This window comes from Oncorhynchus clarkii, chromosome 3, assembly GCF_045791955.1.
Source record: "Oncorhynchus clarkii lewisi isolate Uvic-CL-2024 chromosome 3, UVic_Ocla_1.0, whole genome shotgun sequence".
Lineage (NCBI taxonomy): Eukaryota > Metazoa > Chordata > Actinopteri > Salmoniformes > Salmonidae > Oncorhynchus > Oncorhynchus clarkii.
This window is the reverse complement of record NC_092149.1, coordinates 23,456,025-23,477,437: the sequence shown is the minus strand read 5'-3', so window position 1 is coordinate 23,477,437 and position 21,413 is coordinate 23,456,025. Positions and strand designations below refer to the sequence as shown.

Below are 21,413 nucleotides of genomic sequence, written 5' to 3'. Positions count from 1 at the left end.
GCCACTCCTCCAAACCCACAATAAAAAACCAGACTATGGTTTGCAACTGCACATGGGGACAAATATCGTACTTTTTGGAGAAATGTCCTCTGGTCTGATGAAACAAAAAATAGAACTGTTTGGCCATAATGACCATCATTATGTTTGGAGGAAAAAGGGGGAGGCTTGCAAGCCGAAGAACACCATGAAGCACGTGGGTGGCAGCATCATGTTGTGGGGGTGCTGTGAAGCAATAGGGACTGGTGCACTTCACAAAATAGACGGCATCATGAGGCAGGAAAATCTTTTGGATATATTGATGCAACATCTCAGGACAGTTAAGTTAAAGCTTGGTCACAAATGGTTCTTCCAAATGGCGAATGACCCCAAGCATGCTTCCAAAGTTGTGGCAAAATGGCTTAAGGACAACAAAGTCAAGGTATTGGAGTGGCCATCACAAAGCCCTGACCTCAATCCCATAGAAAATTAGTGGGCAGAACTGAAAAAGTGTGTGCGAGAAAGGAGGCCTAGAAACCTGATTCAGTTACACCAGCTCTGTCAGGGGGAATTTGCCAAAATTCACACAACTTATTGTGGGAAGCTTGTGGAAGGCAACCAAAACATTTGACCCAAGTTAAACAATTTAAAGGCAATGCCAATCAAATACTAATTGAGTGTATGTAAACTTCTGACCCACTGGGAATGTGATGAAAGAAGAACAAGTTGAAATAAATCATTTTCTCTACTATTATTCTGACATTTCACATTCTTAAAATAGAGTGGTGATCCTAACTAACCTAAAACAGGGAATTTTTACTCTGATTAAATGTCAGGAAATGTGAAAAACTGGGTCTAAATGTATTTTGCTGAGGTGTATGTAAACTTCTGACTTCAACTGTATGTATATAGTGCTTTTCTAAGACCCAAAGACAGTTGTATGGAACACGGAGTATGGAACACACAGAAATGTCATTTTCATTTCCAAGCACTCTCTATTCATATTCTAACTAATTATAAACACTTATTTCAGTCCATATGCGTACGGTACAGAACCTCAATCCCCCTCTCTCTTAATTATTACACAATGAAACGTGGGTTGTTTGTGTTTGCCAGCAGGTGCATTGTATTGCATGAGTGATTTTATTTTTCTGTTTTTTACATGTTGTTTTATGTTGTTGAGAAATTCACAGATGTTTGTGTGTGTGCATCTGTGTATGTGTGTTCACAATGTGTTGTGAACAGGTTATGTAACCAGACGGTTGACGGGGGAGCTGCCTGTGGGCTTGTTGTTTGTTGTTTCATAATGAAATCCTTCCTCTTCTGGAGATTATACAGCCAGCCTACCTGGCTCTCACTGGAAACTGGTGAGATGAACACTCTGTCTCAGCACCAATCTCTGACGATGACAAAGCCTCTCTCACTCATACACACACACACACACACACAAACACACACACACACACATACACATACACACACACACACACACACAGCCTGCTAGGCTAGGGCTTACAGAGGCAGCTGGTAACACTAGGTCCTCTGTGCATGGATCCCTGTACAACAAGTTGTGTTGTGCTTGGTAATGAAGAGATTGCTTAGGACCAGAGAGACAAGTAGTTACCAATACAAACCTTAGCTGGTCCTCTTAACTAGAGATTCTTACAATTTCGATACATTTATATAATGTATAACAGTTGTTAATATGCTGAGCTAATAACCAAATTACAGAAGTTAGAATAAACTCTAAGGTCCCATTAGAATGGATACAATCGCAGTAGATGACTCGTTTAATCAGATACAAACCTCCTTAATGTCGTTAATGTGAAAGGAGAGACACATTAAACACCCAAACTTAATGTTGTTTGAAACCGAACAAGACTTTAATCTCTTCACTCAATAAGGCTCATTGTATTTAATGCCTCTGGATGTTTCATAAACTACTCAACTTACACAGTAGCTTAATTACACAGCCTTTAGAGTAGTCAGGTGGGAAAACTCAACAGGGCTGAATAAGCAGACTGTGTTACAGTTCAGTCGGTCTTCTGGATGGTACGTAGCTATGGTCCAGGTCGTTAGTGCACGTTCGTCCACTAACTAGAGGAAGAATGCACACTAATGCCCTGGAGCAGAGCTAGATGGTATTTTGAGAGTGTATCTAATTCTTTCCCTATTGGGCTGCAATAGACAGAGCTCAGGGAGGAAACCCAATCCCCCTCTGTGTGTGGAAGTAACAGATGATTTGATGACTGCTCTGGGCAGCTTTACAGCTTTAGTAGCTATATATTACAGAGCAACAAGCCCCAGGTGGTGGTCTGTCCAAAACCCATCACATCAACCCTGCCCCGGGCCAAGCGTCCCAGGGGCCCAGACAGGGGATGCTGTTCAAGATCACTATGGAGCAGAAAGCAAGTTGTAATCCCTCAACTAAGAGCTCATACTGTAGGCAGCCTCATCCATCATCATGTTCACCTTGGAACTAGGAACTTTACCAGTGTTATTGACTGAGAGTTCATCAATCAGTCTGTCAAATCATTTCTGTGTTTATAAAACGGGGCCAGACAGAGATGAAGCCAAATTGACTCTGTGGTACTGTTACAAATCAATGGTAACAGTTTACTTAATCTCGGCAACCCTGACCCAAATCTCTTACACTTTACCAAAAGCCTGCATTTACAATGCTTTATAACTTGTTGTAAAGTACCAAAACACTTCCTTAGTAATAGGAGGAAACCTTGAGAGGGGCCAGACTCTGCCTGACTCTGTTTATATGGCTCTGGATGTGCCCATGTTGACCTATTGCTTTGTCACAATTTAGAGTTAATCTGTCACCCATCCATGAGCCCCTAAAAATAATAGGTGATTTATAAACCAGGCTGCACTTTTCTTTGTAACCAGCAGATGGAGCACAACATATGTCTTACCTTGGAGAACGTGGTCATTGTATCGATTCATTCGTTTACATGACTTTATTTCCTGTTCAGGGTTTTAAAAACTAATTTGTCTTTCTCTCTTTCATTTTTTACCATATCTCTGCTAATAATGCATTGGGCTGTTTCCAGTTTCTAATTCTGCTCCCCAATTATTACACCTTGTCTGTTGGGTTTTTCACTGTTCCACACACATTGACCCATTCCAAATGCCATATCTTCTTCCCTTGGTGTCTGAAGAGACACTTATATGTCGCAGTAATAGTATGAGTCCCTGGCCTTATGCTGTATGGTGGGACACTTATATTAAGTGGAGTGGCTGCCTGGCTATGTGCATACCTCAATTGAATACAATGTTATTAAGATGAGAGTGAGATTTGTTCAGTTCCCATGATTGTCATGCATGTCATCTTTAAGTAAAGAAGTGCAAGTTGCAGCAATTGAGGGGAAACAGACAGATAGGGTGAAACAGAAGCCCTCCAGGGCGAGTACACACCATGACATAAAAGTTCAGACCTCTCATTTAGGGAGACAGTCACTAATTTATAAGACCTAAATAACCATCTTAATAATGGACTTACCACCTCTAGGCCAAGGCATAGGCTAAATATTAGAAAATAAACAATATAACAATGCCCTATAACAATGTATAGCAATAAACATGTATTAATTGCATAGGTCGGATATTGTAGCTACATAATGCGCTTTATGATCTTGTATTTATCACAACTTTGTAATAAAATTGTTCATCATTGGGGCGGCAGGTAGTCTAGTGGTTAGAGCATTGGACTAGTACCCGAAAGGTTTGAACATCGAATCCTCGAGTTGACAAGGTAAACATCTGTCGTTCTGCCCCTGAACAAGGCAGTCAACCCACTGTTTCCCGGTAGGCCGTCATTGTAAATAAGACTTTGTTCTTAACTGACTTGCCTAGTTAAATAAAGGTTAAAATAAAAATCAATAATATGTATCCATTGACTGCAGTGAGTGCGGGGCACTGCTTGACGCCAGACAGGTACGTCATCAGGAAAGAACAAGTTGTTTCAGTTCCTATTTCTGCGTCTGCTGAAGTGTGCTGGTTTCACTGCATTACACTTTTTTAAAGAGTTTTATCTAGATCTTATCGCGATTGAGTTATGACAGTGATATCAGAAATGGCTTATTTTTAAACGGCTGTTAGTGATAACTAAGGTGCAACCATCCATGTTGTGATATTCGTACGAGTTGCACAGTATGGACTACATTCTGTCTGTCAGGGTCGCGCTGTCGAATAGAATCTGGCCTGCCTCGACTCGGGGGAATTCCGATGGCTCTTCCGCAGAACACTCTGGACGTGTGCACGAAAACATTACCAACATTAACACAGGTGTGAGTATAGACTTGGAGCCGAACTTGTTCAATGTATCATGTGTAATGTTTCAGAGTTCAGACTACCTTAGATAAAGTCAGTCAGTGGTTATTTTTATTTAATTTTAACAACCTACAGTACATTTTCAGTAGCGTTGGCATAAGGTGAAGAAGTTGCAACACAGTCACGGGTTGGACAGTGGAGTTTACACATTTTCCTGCGCAGGTTTCTTAAAGGCACAGTCTGCAATATTAACCAATTCAATATACCGAATGCATTATTTCGAATGCTATGGCTTACAAATACCTTAATACAGATCTGAATTACCTTTTAACTTCACCCGAAAAACTAAGGATTGTGTGCTTTGATTGAAGGTTAGTTTTAAGAGACAGCGTTGATTTGATACACATCTCCAATTCAGGCAGTGGACACTATTCTGCACTCAGTTACACCAGTTCTGTTGTGAACAATGACAATCTTTAAGCCTGTGGTAATGCATACCATGAATTGATCAGTTTAACACACACACACACAGCTCTGAGCAGTTCCCTCGTCAGTGGGCCAATGCTTTCTTGACTTTACACACCAGTTCATGTAACGGGCCTAGCCTGCTCATTCATCACAGACGGGACAGAAGGCTACCGAGGGGCTCTTCTCAGGCCTGACTACCTGCCTCTCTCCTCTTAGTAGGGCCATGGCCTGCTGCCACACACACACACACACACACACACACACACACACACACACACACACACACACACACACACACACACACACACACACACACACACACACACACACACACAAAGTCATACACATACAGACACACACACTGTCTGCGCTAGGGAGAACTAGAGAGACTCTTAATGAACTGACCTCAGTGGCGTTTGGTTTCCCAGGAAGGCCCAGTGGGCAGCAGAGCATGCATCTTATTAATCTCGGTCCTAATTAGACCAAACTATTATCCTGCTGACTGCTACAGAGCCCACTTTTTCTCAGCTACAATACACAGCCTTCTAGTGTCTCAGCTGTACTACACCAGTGTCTATAATACTATTTGATATCTTTCAAACACTTTGAGCGTTTGTTTTAGCTTGCCTGGAGTGCCAGGTGGGCGAGGACTGGGTCGTTTTCTTATGGTTCTAAAGCTACAGGCAAGCTCTGTCAAGCACATCTAAAGTTTTGGGCAGGATTTCAAATTGTATTTGAACTTAGGTCTGGAATAGGCCTTCACATAATTGGATGTCTTTTTCATAATGGTGGATTTTTTTACAACCAATTGTGTGGAACGTTTCATTTTGATATACTGTGATGGTGATGGATGGTGTCTGTCTTTGTGGAGAAGAGTTGTTAGGCTGTAGTGAATATTCAGGGAGAAAAAGGTGTAGATTCACACGCAGAGCGCGGCAGGTGTTTATTACGCCTTCGCAGAAGGCAGGAATCGTGGTCACAAGCAGGCAATGGTCATACACAGGTAGGCAAACAGGCAGGTGAATCAAAACTAGGACTGAAGGCTGTAACTGGTTCTCACAAACGAGCTAGGAAAAGGCTTAGTCGAGTCAAAACAAACAATACCTCACAAAGGCACAAACAGAATGAACTGAACAAAATAAGGAGCTGATGAGACCAGGTGAGTAACTAACACAGGTGAAATCAATGAACAAAAATGTAAGACAGGGCTACGTTCAAGAACACAAAGAAACAGAACACAAGGTTGACTAAGAAAATAAATACAGAACCTTACATAGGCCTATATCATATTGGTTTTTGATTTCATCTATCTTGGAGTATAGGTCTCATTAGGGATTTATTTGGATGGAGGAAAATAACTTCACTAACAATAGCAACTCACATTGAAACGCATTTAGGGCAAAAATATTTCCATATTTAATTTTCATATTTATTTTGAGCCTCGCTGGTTAGGCATGTACAGATAGCTAATCCGATTGAAGATTTGTAATGCGTCACTGGTTTGGCCCCAGTGTGTCCTCACAATAACCCAACAAGCAGTGATTAATTCAATGATCATTAATGAAATAACCGTACAGATGCTTTATAAGTGTGATTGAATGTCGTCGAAGGGCAATGATGCTTTGATGTAAACAGGCGTAACAACCTTTGACCTTTCATTGTAAACAACAACTAGGTCATAATGTCATCATGTGCAGCAGTGCTTTAGGCTACAGCACAGTGTTTGTATTGGCTACTTACTGATATCGACTAGCCACAATTCAACATGTTTAGTATGCCCAAATGGAACTAACATACATTCCTTTCAGATTCACCGGCAGTCTATTTAAAGCAACGTGATGCTGTATGATGCTGTATGATGCTGTATGATGTACTGTACATCAAATAGCATCAAAGGGAAGGTTGGGTCACTAGAAGAACATAAACAGGGGAACAAATTCATCCAGTAATATTATATTAAGATATTATTGTTGGACACTTCTGTCCATTAGATCTCTCTGTTACCTAGATACCAACAGTAGACACCTTCACAACAATTAAAAGCAACATTTGCAGCGCTGCATCTATCTGACCAGGCATGTTAAAAGGGATCCCATTGATTTCTGACCAGGATTCAGTGGCAGCATTATTTGTTTCTAGTATTTTTTTTTTTGTTGAGTTAACTGACAGGCCAGCAACTGCAGCCTGGTTAGGAGGTCAATGTCTGACCGACCCTCCTCTTAATATCTGCCAGGACTGTTTGATTAAGCAACACTCACATCCAACATCTTCTCAATGTCTTCTCAACCATAATTGAAAGACGTGTTCACTGTTTATCCAGACTACCCATGAGCCTGAGCAACAACCCAATGCATTTCAATATGTTGTGCCAAAGTGTGCTTTAGTGAGTTACATTTTTTATTTTTCAAATCACCTTTATTTAACCAGGTAGGCCAGTTGAGAACAAGTTCTCATTTTCAACTGTGACCTGGCCAAGATAAAGCAAAGCAAATGGAATAAACAAGCGTACAGTCAATAACACAATAGAAAAAAAGAAAGTCTATATACAGTGTGTGCAAATGGCCTGAGGAGGTAAGACAATAAGTAGGTCATAGTAGCGAAGTAATTACAATTTAGTGAATTAACACTGGAGTGATAAATGTGCAGATGATGATGTGCAAGTAGAAATACTGGTGTGCAAAAGAGCAGAAAAGTAAATAAAAACAATATGGGGATGAGGTAGGTTGATTTGATGGGCTATGTACAGCTGCAGCGATTGGTTAGCTGATGTTTAAAGTTAATGAGGGAAATATAAGTCTCCAGCTTCAGCGATTTTTGCAAGTCGTTCCAATCATTGGCAGCAGATAACTGGAAGGAAAGGCGGCCAAAGAGGTGTTGGCTTTGGGGATGACCAGTGAGATATACCTGCTGGAGCGCATGCTACGGGTGGGTGTTGTTATCGTGACCAGTGAGCTGAGATAAGGCGGCGCTTTACCTAGCATAGACTTATAGATGACCTGGAGCCAGTGGGTCTGGCGACGAATAGGTAGCGAGGGCCAGCCGACTAGAGCATACAGGTTGCAGTGGTGGGTGGTATAACGGGCTTTGGTGACAAAACGGATGACACTGTGATAGACTGCATCCAGTTTTCTGAGTAGAGTGTTGGAGGCTATTTTGTAAATGACATCGCCGAAGTCAAGGATCGGTAGGAGGCTTTGTTGCGAAAATGGAAGCCGATTCAAGATTTTATTTTGGATTGGAGATGTTTAATATGAGTCTGGAAGGAGAGTTTACATTCTAGACAGACACCTAGGTATTTGTAGTTGTCCACATATTCTAAGTCAGAACCGTCCAGAGTAGTGATGGAAGTCGGCGGGCGGGTGCGGGCAGCGAACAGTTGAAAAGCATGCATTTAGTTTTACTAGTGTTTAAAAGCAGTTGGAGGCCACGGTATGAGTGTTGTATGGCATTGAAGCTCATGTGGAGGTTTTTTATCACAGTGTCCAAAGAAGGGCCAGATGTATACAGAATGGTGTCGTCTGCGTAGAGGTGGATCAGGGAATCACTCGCAGCAAGAGCGACATTGTTGATATATACAGAGAAAAGAGTTGGCCTGAGAATTGAACCCTGTGGTACCCCCATAGAGACTGCCAGAGGTCCGGACAACAGGCCCTCCGATTTGACACACTGAACTTGACACACTGAAAAGTAGTTGGTGAACCAGACGAGGCAGTAATTTGAGAAACCAAGGCTGTTGAGTCTGCCGATAAGAATACAGTGATTGACAGAGTCGAAAGCCTTGGCCAGGTCGATGAAGACGGCTGCACAGTACTGTCTTTTATCGATGGCGGTTATGATATGGTTTAGCACCTTGAGCGTGGCTGAGGTGCACCCGTGACCAGCTCGGAAACCGGATTGCACAGCGGAGAAGGTACGATGGGATTCGAAATGGTCAGTGATCTGTTTGTTAACTTGGCTTTCGAAGACTTTAGAAAGGCAGGGCAGGATGGATCGAGGCCTATAACAGTTTGGGTCTAGAGTGTCACCCCCTTTGAAGAGGGGGATGACCGCGGCAGCTTTCCAATCTTTAGGGATCTCGGACGATACGAGAGGTTGAACAGACTGGTAATATGGGTTGCAACAATGGTCGCGGATAATTTTAAAAAGAGAGGGTCCACGTTGTCGAGCCCAGCTGATTTGTACGGGTCCAGGTTTTGCAGCTCTTTCAGAACATCTGCTATCTGAATTTGGGTGAAGGAGAAGCTGGGGAGGCTTGGGCAAGTAGCTGCGGGGGGTGCGGAGCTGTTGGCCAGGGTTGTGGTAGCCAGGAGGAAAGCATGGCCAGCTGTAGAGAAATGCTTATTGAAATTCTTGATTATCGTGGATTTATCGATGGTGACAGTGTTACCTAGCCTCAGTGCAGTGGGCAGCTGCGAGTAGGTGCTCTTATTCTCCATGGATTTTACAGTGATACGATAAAGATTTAGCATTAAAGCCGTCAAGAGATTTCAGATGGAATATTCTGGGTGGTGTTTGCTGCTCGGGAAATGTTCATCAAGTTGTCAACTCTCATTCCTGTGTGATAGTTAGTCACACAGATACTTTTAAAGTCTGGCTCATTTCCCCCCTGTGATCTCTGTGGACCACTGTGGTTGGACAGGGAGCTTAGCTGACTGTGGTTGGAGGGTTGATGATGTCGTACAGTTGGTAGATTTCCGCTAGGATGGTGGTGAGTCCAGTGGAGATAGCAGACTATAGAGAGGTGGTAGATTTGTGATACTTACTTTCTTCTGAACAAGGACTGGCTGGCTGCTGAGTGACACTCATGCACTGAGGATCAGTAAAGAGAGATACTGCAGAGTTTGTTGTTCTCCTTTTAGCTGAGCTCATCACTTCTCCTCACCTCAGGGTATTGATTCAGGGTGAAACTTGAGAGGTTTCTTGGTGTTGGAGTTGCAGCAGTCAGAGATGCATTGAGCCAGAGGATCAGCATGTGAGCTCCTTCTCCTACTGCATTGATCCACAGGCAGAAAGGGTTACGTTCCAGTGTCCGCATGCATTCTACAGTAGCCTACTTATGTAGAATGCATGTCAAATACATTGCTTCATTCTGAGCAGTATGCTAGTATGGTTATTGGTGAGAATAGAGCTTTGGTCTGGGGAGTCTAGGATAGGCTACTGGGGTCCTTTGGTCCTTGACAACAGACCAGGGGCCTTTTCAGTGACTATACATACAGTATTACTGTGGAATGTTCATATGCACAAGCCTCAGGTAACAAGAACATTGTTATTACATAGTTGTTCAGGGTTTTAGGTCAGTTAGAATCACCACTTTATTTTAAGAATGTGAAATGTCAGAATAATAGTATAGAGAATTATTTCTTTCAGCTTTTATTTCTTTCATCACATTCCCAGTGAGCCAGAAGTTTACATACACTCAATTAGTATTTGGTAGCATTGCCTTTAAATTGTTTAACTTGGGTCAAACAATTCGGGTAGCCTGCCACAAGCTTCCCACAATGTTGGGTGAATTTTGGCCCATTCCTCCAGACAGAGCTGGTGTAACTGAGTCAGGTTTCTAGGCCTCCTTGCTTGCACACGCTTTTTCAGTTCTGCCCTCAAATTTTCTATGCGATTGAGGTCAAGGCTTTGTGATGGCCACTCCAATACCTTGACTTTGTTGTCCTTAAGCCATTTTGCCACACGTTTGGAAGTATGCTTGGGGTCATTTGGAAGACCCATTTTTGACCAAGCTTTAACTTCCTGACTGATGTCTTGAGATGTTGCTTCAATATATCCACATAATTTTCCTGCCTCATGATGTCATCTATTTTGTGAAGTGCACCAGTCCCTCCTGCAGCAAAGCACCCCCACAACATGATGCTGCCACCCCTGTGCTTCACAGTTGGGATGGTGTTCTTCGGCTTGCAAGCCTCCCCCTTTTTCCTCCAAACATAACGATGGTTATTATGGCCAAACAGTTATATTTTTGTTTCATCAGACCAGAGGACATTTCTCCAAAAAGTATGATCTCTGTCCCCATGTTGCAAACTGTAGTCTGGCTTTTTTATGGTGGTTTTGGAGAAGTGGCTTCTTCCTTGCTGAGCGGCCTTTCGAGTTATGTCGATATAGGACTCGTATTACTGTGGATATAGATACTTTTGTACCTGTTTCCTCCAGCATCTTCACAAGGTTCTTTGCTGTTGTTCTGGGATTGATTTGCACATTTTGCACCAAAGTACGTTCATCTCTTGGGGACAGGTCGTGTCTCTTTCCTGAGCGATATGACGGATGTGTGGTCCCGTGGTGTTTATTCTTGCATGCTATTGTTTGTACAGATGAACGTGGTACCTTCAGGCATTTGGAAATTGCTCCCAAGGATGAACCAGACTTGTGGAGGTCTATACTTTTTTTCTGAGGTCTTGGCTGATTTCTTTTGATTTTCCCATGATGTCAAGCAAAGAGGCACTGAGTTTGAAGGTAGGCCTTGAAATACATCCACAGGTACACCTCCAATTGACTCAAATGGTTTCAATTAGCCTATCAGAAGCTTCTAAAGCCATGACATAATTTTCTGGAATTTTCCAAGCTGTTTAAAGGCACAGTCAACTTAGTGTATGTAAACTTCTGACCCACTGGAATTGTGATACAGTCTGTAAACAATTGTTGGAAAAATTATTTGTGTCATGCACAAAGTAGATGTCCTAACCGACTTGCCAAAACAATAGTTTGTTAACAAGAAATGTGTGGAGTGGTTGAGAAACAAGTTTTAATGACTCCACCCTAAGTGTATGTAAACTTCCGACTTCAACTGTATATATAGTCTAGCTACGGTATTCAGGAGACAGAAAAACATACCGTTTATGTTAAACCAATAAATAAATAATAACTTTACCAACTGAACATTGCACACAAGGCAATAACCCAGGAGCTGATGGAGAGATCATGGTGTGATTAGTCGCCCTGGAGTGCGTGCTAATGAGGCAGTCTGGATGGGGTGACACTCACTGAGCCTGTGACAGCATCAGGGTTTGATTTATTGACCTGGAGCCAGTGTTAATGACGGGGCAGAGGCAGGACGAAGGGAAGGAGAGGGTGTTCTGCTTAAAACACATGACTGCTCTGCTCCCCCTCTCCTCCCTGTCCTGACACAACACTAAGTGCTTCTCCAGCAACGTTTGTTTTACTGGGAGGTGGTGATGGTGCTGTATGCATGGGACTGACGAGAGAGAGAGACAGAGACAGACAGACTGTCGCTGTGTGCTTCCTGTGTGTAGTTTGACAGCTCACTAAGCCAATGCATATTCATTACAATGGCTGCCGTGCTGTTATTGCCACATTAGAGTCAGGGAAGTCAAGGCCATGTCTCACCTTATATATACTATATATGGAATAAGTCAAATGTTTGTTTTTATGGGCCTGTCATACAGAACCTGTCTGAGAAGAAGGTTGTTCTTGTGAAGTACAATGTATCAACATGTTGTGACTGGTGTAATTACAGTGTTACTACTCATGTATAAGAGCTGAAGAGAACTTAGTGTTACCAGTCTGCCCTCCACCCCTCAACACCCTGTCCTGAGCAGCTACATGACTTATCTAGCTAAATAACATGAATGACAGTATACTGTAAGTAGGATCCACCCCCTCCCCTCTCCACCTCCTCCCCTCTCCACCCCCTCACCTCTCCTTCCCAACCCTCTCCTCCCCTATCCACCCCCTCACCTCTCCTTCCCACCCCTCTCCTCCGCTATCCACCCCCTCCCCTCTCCACCTCCTCACTTCTCCACCCCTCACCTCTCCTAACCTCTCCTCTCCACCCCCTCCATCCCCTCTCCACCCCCTCAACTCTCCTCTCCAACCTCTCTTCTCTCCACCCCCTCCACCCCCTCTCCTCACCTCTCCACCCCTCACCTCTCCACACCTCACCTCTCTTCTCCACCACTCCACTCTCCTCTCTACCCCCTCACTTCACCTCTCCACCCCTCCTAGCTACCCCCTCACCTCTCCTCTCCTCTCCACCCCTCACTTTACCTTTCCACACCTCCTATCTACCCCCTCACCCCTGCTCTCCACCCCCTCACCTCACCCCTCTTCTCCACTCCCTCACCTCTCCACCCCTCACCTCACCTCTCAACTCTCCTCTCCACCCCCTCAACTCAACTCTCCTCTCCACCCCCTCACCTCACCCCTCCTCTCCACTCCCTCACCTTTCCACCCCTCACCTCTCCTCTCCACCCCCTCTCCTCTCCACCCCCTCACCTCTACTCTCTACTCCTCACCCCTGCTCTCCACCCCCTCACCTCTCAACTCTCCTCTCCCCCCCCCCCCCCCCCCCCAACCCCTTGGCCAGACAGACCAGCTACATTATAAAGTAGTGTAGAGTAGAGTACCTTCTCATTTCCTCAGACAGAGCTCTTGCCTCCTCTGCTGTTAACATGAGTGAGGGGCTGCTATAAATAACTTTACATCCACCTCTAAACCAGGGTGCTGAGAGGAAATGACTTGGCTGTGTATTAGTGTAGGCTAGCAGGGGGAATGAACGGGACATTACAAAACAATTATCCCCCTGAGCTGTTCCCCTACAAAGCATTTGTTAATGCACAGTATTTCTTTCTTTGGACTTCCCTTTGGAGTCAGTCCAGATACAGCCATTTGCACTGCAACACTGCCTCAATTCCAATCTACTGGCCTGCAACATTCTTAAGGAACAGGGACGTTGGTCACCAGTTGTTTTTCATTGCTATTCCTCTGTGTGTGTGGTATGAACTTGCAGGGCTGTACAACACTAATCACAGAGTAGGAGAGAAGAGCTCTTCACATCTTCAGTTCCACTGCTTACCCTGCCTACCCTACCTACCCTGTTTACCCTGCTTACCCTGCCTACCCTGTTTACCCTGCCTACCCTGTTTACCCTGCCTACCCTGCTTACCCTGCCTACCCTGCTTACCCTGCTTACCCTGTTAATCCTGTTTACCCTGCCTACCCTGCTTACCCTGCCTACCCTTCCTACCCTATTTACCCTGCTTACCCTGTTTATCCTGTTTACCCTGCCTACCCTGTTTACCCTGCTTACCCTGCTTACCCTGCCTACCCTATTTACCCTGCCTACCCTGCTTACCCTGCCTACCCTGTTTACCCTGCTTACCCTGCCTACCCTGTTTACCCTTCCTACCCTGTTTACACTGCTTACCCTGCCTACCCTGTTTACCCTGCTTCACTGCCTACCCTGTTTACCCTGCCTACCCTGTTTACACTGCTTACCCTGCCTACCCTGCTTACCCTGTTTACCCTGCTTACCCTATTTACCCTGCCTACCCTGCTTACCCTGTTTACCCTGCCTACCCTGTTTACCCTGCCTATCCTGTTTACCCTGCCTACCCTGTTTACACTGCTTACCCTGCCTACCCTGCTTACCCTGTTTACCCTGCCTACCCTGCTTACCCTGTTTACCCTGCCTACTCTGCTTACCCTCTCTACCCTGGTTACCCTGTTTACCCTGCTTACCCTGCTTACCCTGCCTACCCTGCCTACCCTGCTAACCCTGCCTGCCCTGCTTACCCTGCCTACACTGCCTACCCTCTCTGCCCCACACATCCCTGTCAACAAACACATTATTTTACTCGCAAAGGTCATCTTGACCTTAACGCATTCTCACCAAGTTGAACTCACGTGGCCCCATGCATGCCTGGCTGGCTATCTCACAGGGAAGTAACTTCCCTGAGGTATCCTTCAGGCTAGTGATAGAAACCAGTCACAGTCACCATCATGCAGGCGTTCTCTGCTGCTACAGTTCTCGTTGTGCCTATTGGACTACCTCTTGGCATGAGTTACATCTTTGTTTTCTAAATATACAGCCTTCCTTTCAGTCAGTCACAAGACCGGACTCACACTGTTCCACACCAGTGTTGTGTTTTTATTTCAAATGCCAAAGATAATGTTGTTGAACTAGATTGTAATTTTCAATGACGAAACATTGTGGGACTTGCTTTAACTCTTTAAAAATATTTGTTGTGACTGGTGTAAATACAATGTTACACAGGTATTTATTTATTTTATCTTTATTTAACTCGGCAAGTCAGCTAAGAACAAATTCTTATTTTCAATGACGGCCTATGAACAGTGGGTTAACTGTCTTGTTCAGGGGCAGAACGACCTTGTCAGCTCGGGGATTCAATCTTGCAACCTTTCAGTTACTAGTCCAATGCCCCCCAGGTATAAGAACTGAAGAGAACTTAATGTTACCAGTCTGCCCTCCACCCCTCAACACCCTGTCCTGAGCAGCTACATGACTTATCTAGCTAAATAACATGAATGACAGTATACTGTAAGTAGGACCCCTCCCTCCCCTCTCCACCCTCTCACCTCACCTCTTCTCTCCACCCCCCGACTCCATCACCTCACCTCCCCTCTCCTCACCTCTCCTCTCTAACCCTCACCCCACCTCTCCACCCCCTCACCCCACCTCTCCATCTCTCCTCTCCATACCCTCATCTCTCCTCTCCACCCCCTCACCTCACCTCATCTCTCCTCTCCACCCCTCACCCCACCTCTCCACCCCCTCACCTCCTCTCTACCCTTCACCCCACCTCTCCACCCTCTCACCCCACCTCTCCTCTCCACCCCATCACCTCTCCTCTCCACTCCCTCATCTCATCTCTCTACACCACCTCACCTCTCCTCTCCACCCCATCACCTCTCCTCTCCACTCCCTCATCTCATCTCTCTACACCACCTCAACTCTCCTCTCCACCCCCCTCCCTTTTCCACCCCTCTCCTCTCCACCCCCTCATCTCATCTCTCCTCTCCACCGCCTCCCCTCTCCTCACCTCTCCTCTCCACCCCCTCATCTCATCTCTCCTCTCCACCGCCTCCCCTCTCCTCACCTCTCCTCTCCACCCCCTCATCTCATCTCTCCTCTCCACCGCCTCCCCTCTCCTCACCTCTCCTCTCCACCCCCCCACCTCAACTCTCCTCTCCATCCCCCCTCCCTTCTCCACCCCCTCTCCTCTCCACCCCCTCATCTCATCTCATCTCTCCTCTTCCCCGCCTCCCCTCTCCTCACCTCTCCTTTCCACCCTCTCACTTCACCTCTCCACCCCCTCACCTCATCTCTCCTCTCCACCCCCTCACTTCACCTCTCCACCCCCTCACCTCATCTCTCCTCTCCACCCCTTCTTCTCTCCTCACCTCTCCTCTCCACCCCCTCACTTCACCTCTCCACCCCCTCACCTCATCTCTCCTCTCCACCCCCTCTCCTCACCTCTCCTCTCCACCCCCTCTCCTCACCTCTCCTCTCCACCCCCTCTCCTCACCTCTCCTCTCCTCTCCACCCCCTCACTTCACCTCTCCACCCCCTCACCTCACTTCACCTCTCCACCCCCTCTCCTCACCTCTCCTCTCCACCCCCTCTCCTCACCTCTCCTCTCCTCTCCACCCCCTCACTTCACCTCTCCACCCCCTCACCTCACTTCACCTCTCCACCCCCTCTCCTCACTTCACCTCTCCACCCCCTCTCCTCACCTCTCCTCTCCACCCCCTCTCCTCACCTCTCCTCTCCTCTCCACCCCCTCACTTCACCTCTCCATCCTCCATTGTTTTCTAAATAAACAGCCTTCAGTCAGTCACAAGACCAGACTCACACTGTTCAGCACCAATGTTGTGTTTTCATTTCAAATGCCAAAGATAATGTTGTGTTTTTATTTCAAATGCCAAAGATAATGTTGTTGAACTAGATTGTAATTTTCCATTAAGAAAGATTATGGGACTTAATAGTATTTTTGTAGTAGTGGGAGAGGTTTAAATTGTTTTTACTTAAGCAAAGCAGTTAAATATAGTCAAAGTAACATTTTGTAAAATAATTGGTCTGATTACTTTGATTGACGACACTATCAACCTTATTATTTTGGATACAACAGAAGAAGGCCTGATTACCAACAATGATGAGCCGGCCTACAGGGAGGAGGTGAGGACCCTGGAGGAGAGGTGCCAGGAAAATAACTTCTCCCTCAACGTCAACAAAACCATGGAGCTGATCGTGGACTTCAGGAGACAGCAGATGGAGCACGCCCGCATCCACATAGACGGGATCACATTTGGAGAAGGTGAAAAGCTCTGAAATGGACCATCCACACAGACAGTGTGGTGAAGAAGAAATGTGGCTTGGCCCCTAAAACCCTCACAAACTTTTACAGATGCACAATTGAGAGCATCCTTTTGGGCTGTATGGGTTTAATGTTTTCACAAAAGATTGAGACCTGGATCTTATTTCCTGTATGATTCTGTTCGTATGACAATATCTGTGCCTGGTATGGCAACTGCACCGCCCGCAATGGGATGGCAGGGTAGCCTAGTGGTTAGAGCGTTGGACTAGTAACCAGAAGGTTGCAAGTTCAAACCCATGGTACAAATCTGTCGTTCTGCCCCTGAACAAGCAGTTAACCCACTGTTCCTAGGCCGTCATTGAAAATAAGAATTTGTTCTTAACTGACTTGCCTAGTTAAATAAAGGGCTCTCTAGAGGGTGGTGCGGTCTGCCCAATGCATCACCGGGGACACACTGCCTGCCCTCCATGACACCTACAGCACCCAATGTCATAGGAAGGCCGAAAAGATCATCAAGGACATCAACCACCCGAGCCACTGCCTGTTCACCCCGCTATCATCAAGAAAGAGAGGTCAGTACAGGCGCATCAAAGCTGGGACAGAGAGACTGAAAAACAGCTTCTATCTCAAGGCCATCAGTCTGGTAAATAGGCATCACTAGCCGGATACCACCTGGTTCCTCAACCCTGCCAATTAGAGGCTGCTGCCCCATGTACATAGACACTGGTCACTTTAATAATGGAACTAGTCACTTTGTGAATTGTTAGAGCTAGGAACACAAGCATTTCACTACACCCGCAATAACATCTGCTAAATATGTGTATGTGACCAATAAAATGTGATTTGATTTGTGGGGCAGTTAGATCACACATTTCATCACACTACTACACTTGTATACACTCTCCTTCTAGAATACCTCAGTATATGAACTCTCCTACTACAATACCTCAGTATATGAACTCTCCTACTACAATACCTCAGTATATGAACTCTATTAGAATACCTCAGTGTATCAACTCTCCTACTACAATACCTCAGTATATGAACTCTCCTACTACAATACCTCAGTATATGAACTCTCCTACTACAATACCTCAGTATATCAACTCCTACTAGAATACCTCAGTATATGAACTCTCCTACTACAATACCTCAGTATATGAACTCTCCTACTACAATACCTCAGTATATGAACTCTATTAGAATACCTCAGTGTATCAACTCTCCTACTACAATACCTCAGTATATGAACTCTCCTACTACAATACCTCAGTATATGAACTCTACTACAATACCTCAGTATATGAACTCTCCTACTACAATACCTCAGTATATCAACTATCCTACTACAATACCTCAGTATATCAACTATCCTACTACAATACCTCAGTATATGAACTCTACTACAATACCTCAGTATATGAACTCTACTACAATACCTCAGTATATGAACTCTACTAGAATACCTCAGTATATGAACTCTCCTACTACAATACCTCAGTATATCAACTCTACTACAATACCTCAGTATATGAACTCTACTAGAATACCTCAGTATATGAACTATCCTACTACAATACCTCAGTATATCAACTCTCCTACTACAATACCTCAGTATATGAACTCTACTACAATACCTCAGTATATGAACTCTCCTACTACAATACCTCAGTATATCAACTCTACTACAATACCTCAGTATATCAACTCTACTACAATACCTTAGTGTATCAACTCTCCTACTACAATACCTCAGTATATGAACTCTACTAGAATACCTCAGTGTATCAACTCTCCTACTACAATACCTCAGTATATGAACTCTACTACAATACCTCAGTGTATCAACTCTCCTACTACAATACCTCAGTATATGAACTCTACTAGAATACCTCAACTCTACTAGAATACCTCAGTGTATCAACTCTACTAGAATACCTTAGTATATGAACTCTACTAGAACACCTCAGTATATCAACTCTCCTACAAGAATACCTCAGTATATGAACTCTACTAGAATTCCTCAGTATATGAACTCTACTAGAATACCTCAGTGTATCAACTCTCCTACTAGAACACCTCAGTATATCAACTCTCCTACTAGAATACCTCAGTATATCAACTCTCCTACTAGAATACCTCAGTGTATCAACTCTCCTACTAGAATACCTCAGTGTATCAACTCTCCTACTAGAATACCTCAGTGTATCAACTCTCCTACTAGAACACCTCAGTATATGGCAACTGTAATAAGTACAGAAGACAATGAGGCATTGTTGAAGTTTTAAATAAATGAAAAACTATTCCAGACCGGTGTGTACGTTTTAAAGTTTGGACGGCTGAAACGGTGTAAGAGGAGAACAAGATGAATAATAAGCCAGAAGTATGACAAAGATTTCAAGTGGTATATTTGCTGTCGCAAGTCCCATTAATGACATGAAGAGCAACAGTGTATCAGCTGTGGTGATAAGACTGTTGCTTTAGTTCTGTTTCTTTTGGATAGAGAAAGATGCAAATTAAATGAGATAACATGACCTTGACCCACATCTGTGAAATCTGGTGTTACACAACCCACTGTTTTTGCGGAGATAATCATTTAATGAGACTTGCTGTGGCCCCAGGCACAGTTGCTCACATTATTTGTGACTTTGATCTCGCTTAGTTGCCATCTTGCACCATATTCTAAAATACAACGCTTGTATTCCCAGTATGCACTGCACTATTAAAACAAATACACATTCAATGCTGTTGTTTAGTGTGCAACAACGTGTCACACAAACAGAACATTTGATTAAATGAGTAACTTCATTTGTGATGACAGTGTTTAATCAATTGTCTCCTATAGATCTAATTTTGATAAATTCTTTGTAAATGTCAATTTTTGTTACTTGATAACATTTGGATAACATTGAGTACAGGATGTTCTTCTTACCCTAGCAGAAAAGAGCAGAGTTTATCTAGCAGGCTGTTTATTAGAAGTGAACAGGTTCTCTGTAAAGGGGTAAGAGGTGTTATCATGTGTTCCTGTGGTGTAGACCCACTGAGATCTGATGATCTTTGTTGTTTAACATTGTGGTTCTGCTCTGCTCCCAGTGTGAAGAAATAGCCATGTTTCTGATGGCACATCATCACACTCCATGTTGATGTTCAAATTAGACCGTTCTCTCCCTCACTATGCAACACCCTGCTGCTGTGAATGTAGCTCTGAGTCTCTCTCTCCCTACCTCTCTCTCTCTCCCTACCTCTCTCTCTCTCTCTCTCTCTCTCTCTCTCTCTCTGTATCTCTCTTTCTGCTCTCGCTGTAGCTCTCTCTCTGTGGCTCTCTCTCTCTGTGGCTCTCTCTGTGGCTCTCTCTCTGTAATTCTCTCTCTCGGTGGCTCTCTCTCTGTAGCTCTCTCTGTGTCTCTCTCTTTGTAGCTCTCTCTCTCTGTGGCTCTCTCTCTGTAGCTCTCTCTCTGTGGCTCTCTCTCTGTGGCTCTCTCTGTAGCTCTCTCTCTGTGGCTCTCTCTCTGTGGCTCTCTCTGTAGCTCTCTCTGTGGCTCTCTCTCGGTAGCTCTCTCTGTGACTCTCTCTCTGTGGCTTTCTCTCTGTAGCTCTCTCCGTGGCTCTCTTTCTGTGGCTCTCTCTGTAGCTCTCTCTGTGGCTCTCTCTCTGTAGCTCTCTCTCTCTGTGGCTCTCTCTCTGTGGCTCTCTCTCTGTGGCTCTCTCTCTGTAGCTCTCTCTCTGTGGCTCTCTCTGTGGCTCTCTCTCTGTGGCTCTCTCTGTGGCTCTCTCTCTGTGGCTCTCTCTCTGTGGCTCTCTCTCTGTGGCTCTCTCTCTGTAGCTCTCTCTGTAGCTCTCTCTCTCTGTGGCTCTCTCTCTTTGGCTCTCTCTCTGTGGCTCTCTCTCTGTAGCTCTCTCTCTGTGGCTCTCTCTCTGTGGCTCTCTCTCTGTGGCTCTCTCTCTGTGGCTCTCTCTCTGTAGCTCTCTCTCTGTAGCTCTCTCTTCCTCCTCCCCCCTCCCCTCTCTCTCTCTCTTTCTCCTTGCTCTCTTTCTTTCTCATATTGGTTTTAGAATCAGGTGGTATTTATTCTAGGTCTTGACTTAGCCCTCATACCGCCACGTCAGTGTTTCGGTATCACATTAGTGTTATGTCTATGACCTGAAACAATATGTAACAGAGCTTCATGTCAGATACACTGCTGTTATACAACTGTAGTAGTGGGGTGTCAAATAAACCAAACCAGACAGCAGGGACACCATACTGTATGCTTCAATGCACGTCTGTTCGTCGTCTGATCGCCGAAGCTATCGCAGGCTTTATGGTGCGTTTGACAGACTACAAACATTAAACCTACTAGATTGCCTATCATGGTGAATACAGAGTGGAATACCTCAGTATTGTACTTCTGTATTACAGTTGTCATACGCTGAGATATTCCCCCTCTTCAGTGCAGTGAGTCCTGAGCCAAATAGAATGGCTGCATGGCGAATGACTCGTGTTTTCAGCCGAGCTGCTCGGTGACACAGACAGGCGAAGTAAAGGACGTGTCAGGCTTCTGATCTGATCTGCTGCGTAGGCTGCATACTGAACATAACGGGGGGAACCTAGCCGACTGAGAGAGGATG

General features: G+C 44.8%; 1 protein-coding gene across 4 annotated transcripts in view; it reads left to right on the top strand.

Moving 5' to 3' along the window:
• LOC139391226 (oxidation resistance protein 1-like) overlaps positions 1 to 21,413 on the top strand; it is a 186,832-nt gene that overhangs the window by 106,041 nt on the left and 59,378 nt on the right. The window contains exon 1 of one of the 4 annotated variants that reach the window (XM_071138866.1): positions 3,918 to 4,272. The exons of 2 other annotated variants lie outside the window; for them this stretch is intronic. In XM_071138866.1, coding sequence (XP_070994967.1) covers positions 4,140 to 4,272 — 133 coding nt within the window. In that variant the 5' untranslated portion in view covers positions 3,918 to 4,139. Of the gene's footprint in view, positions 1 to 3,917; positions 4,273 to 16,619; positions 16,806 to 21,413 lie in introns of those variants that run through there. One more of the 4 variants, XM_071138884.1, reaches the window with a different exon arrangement.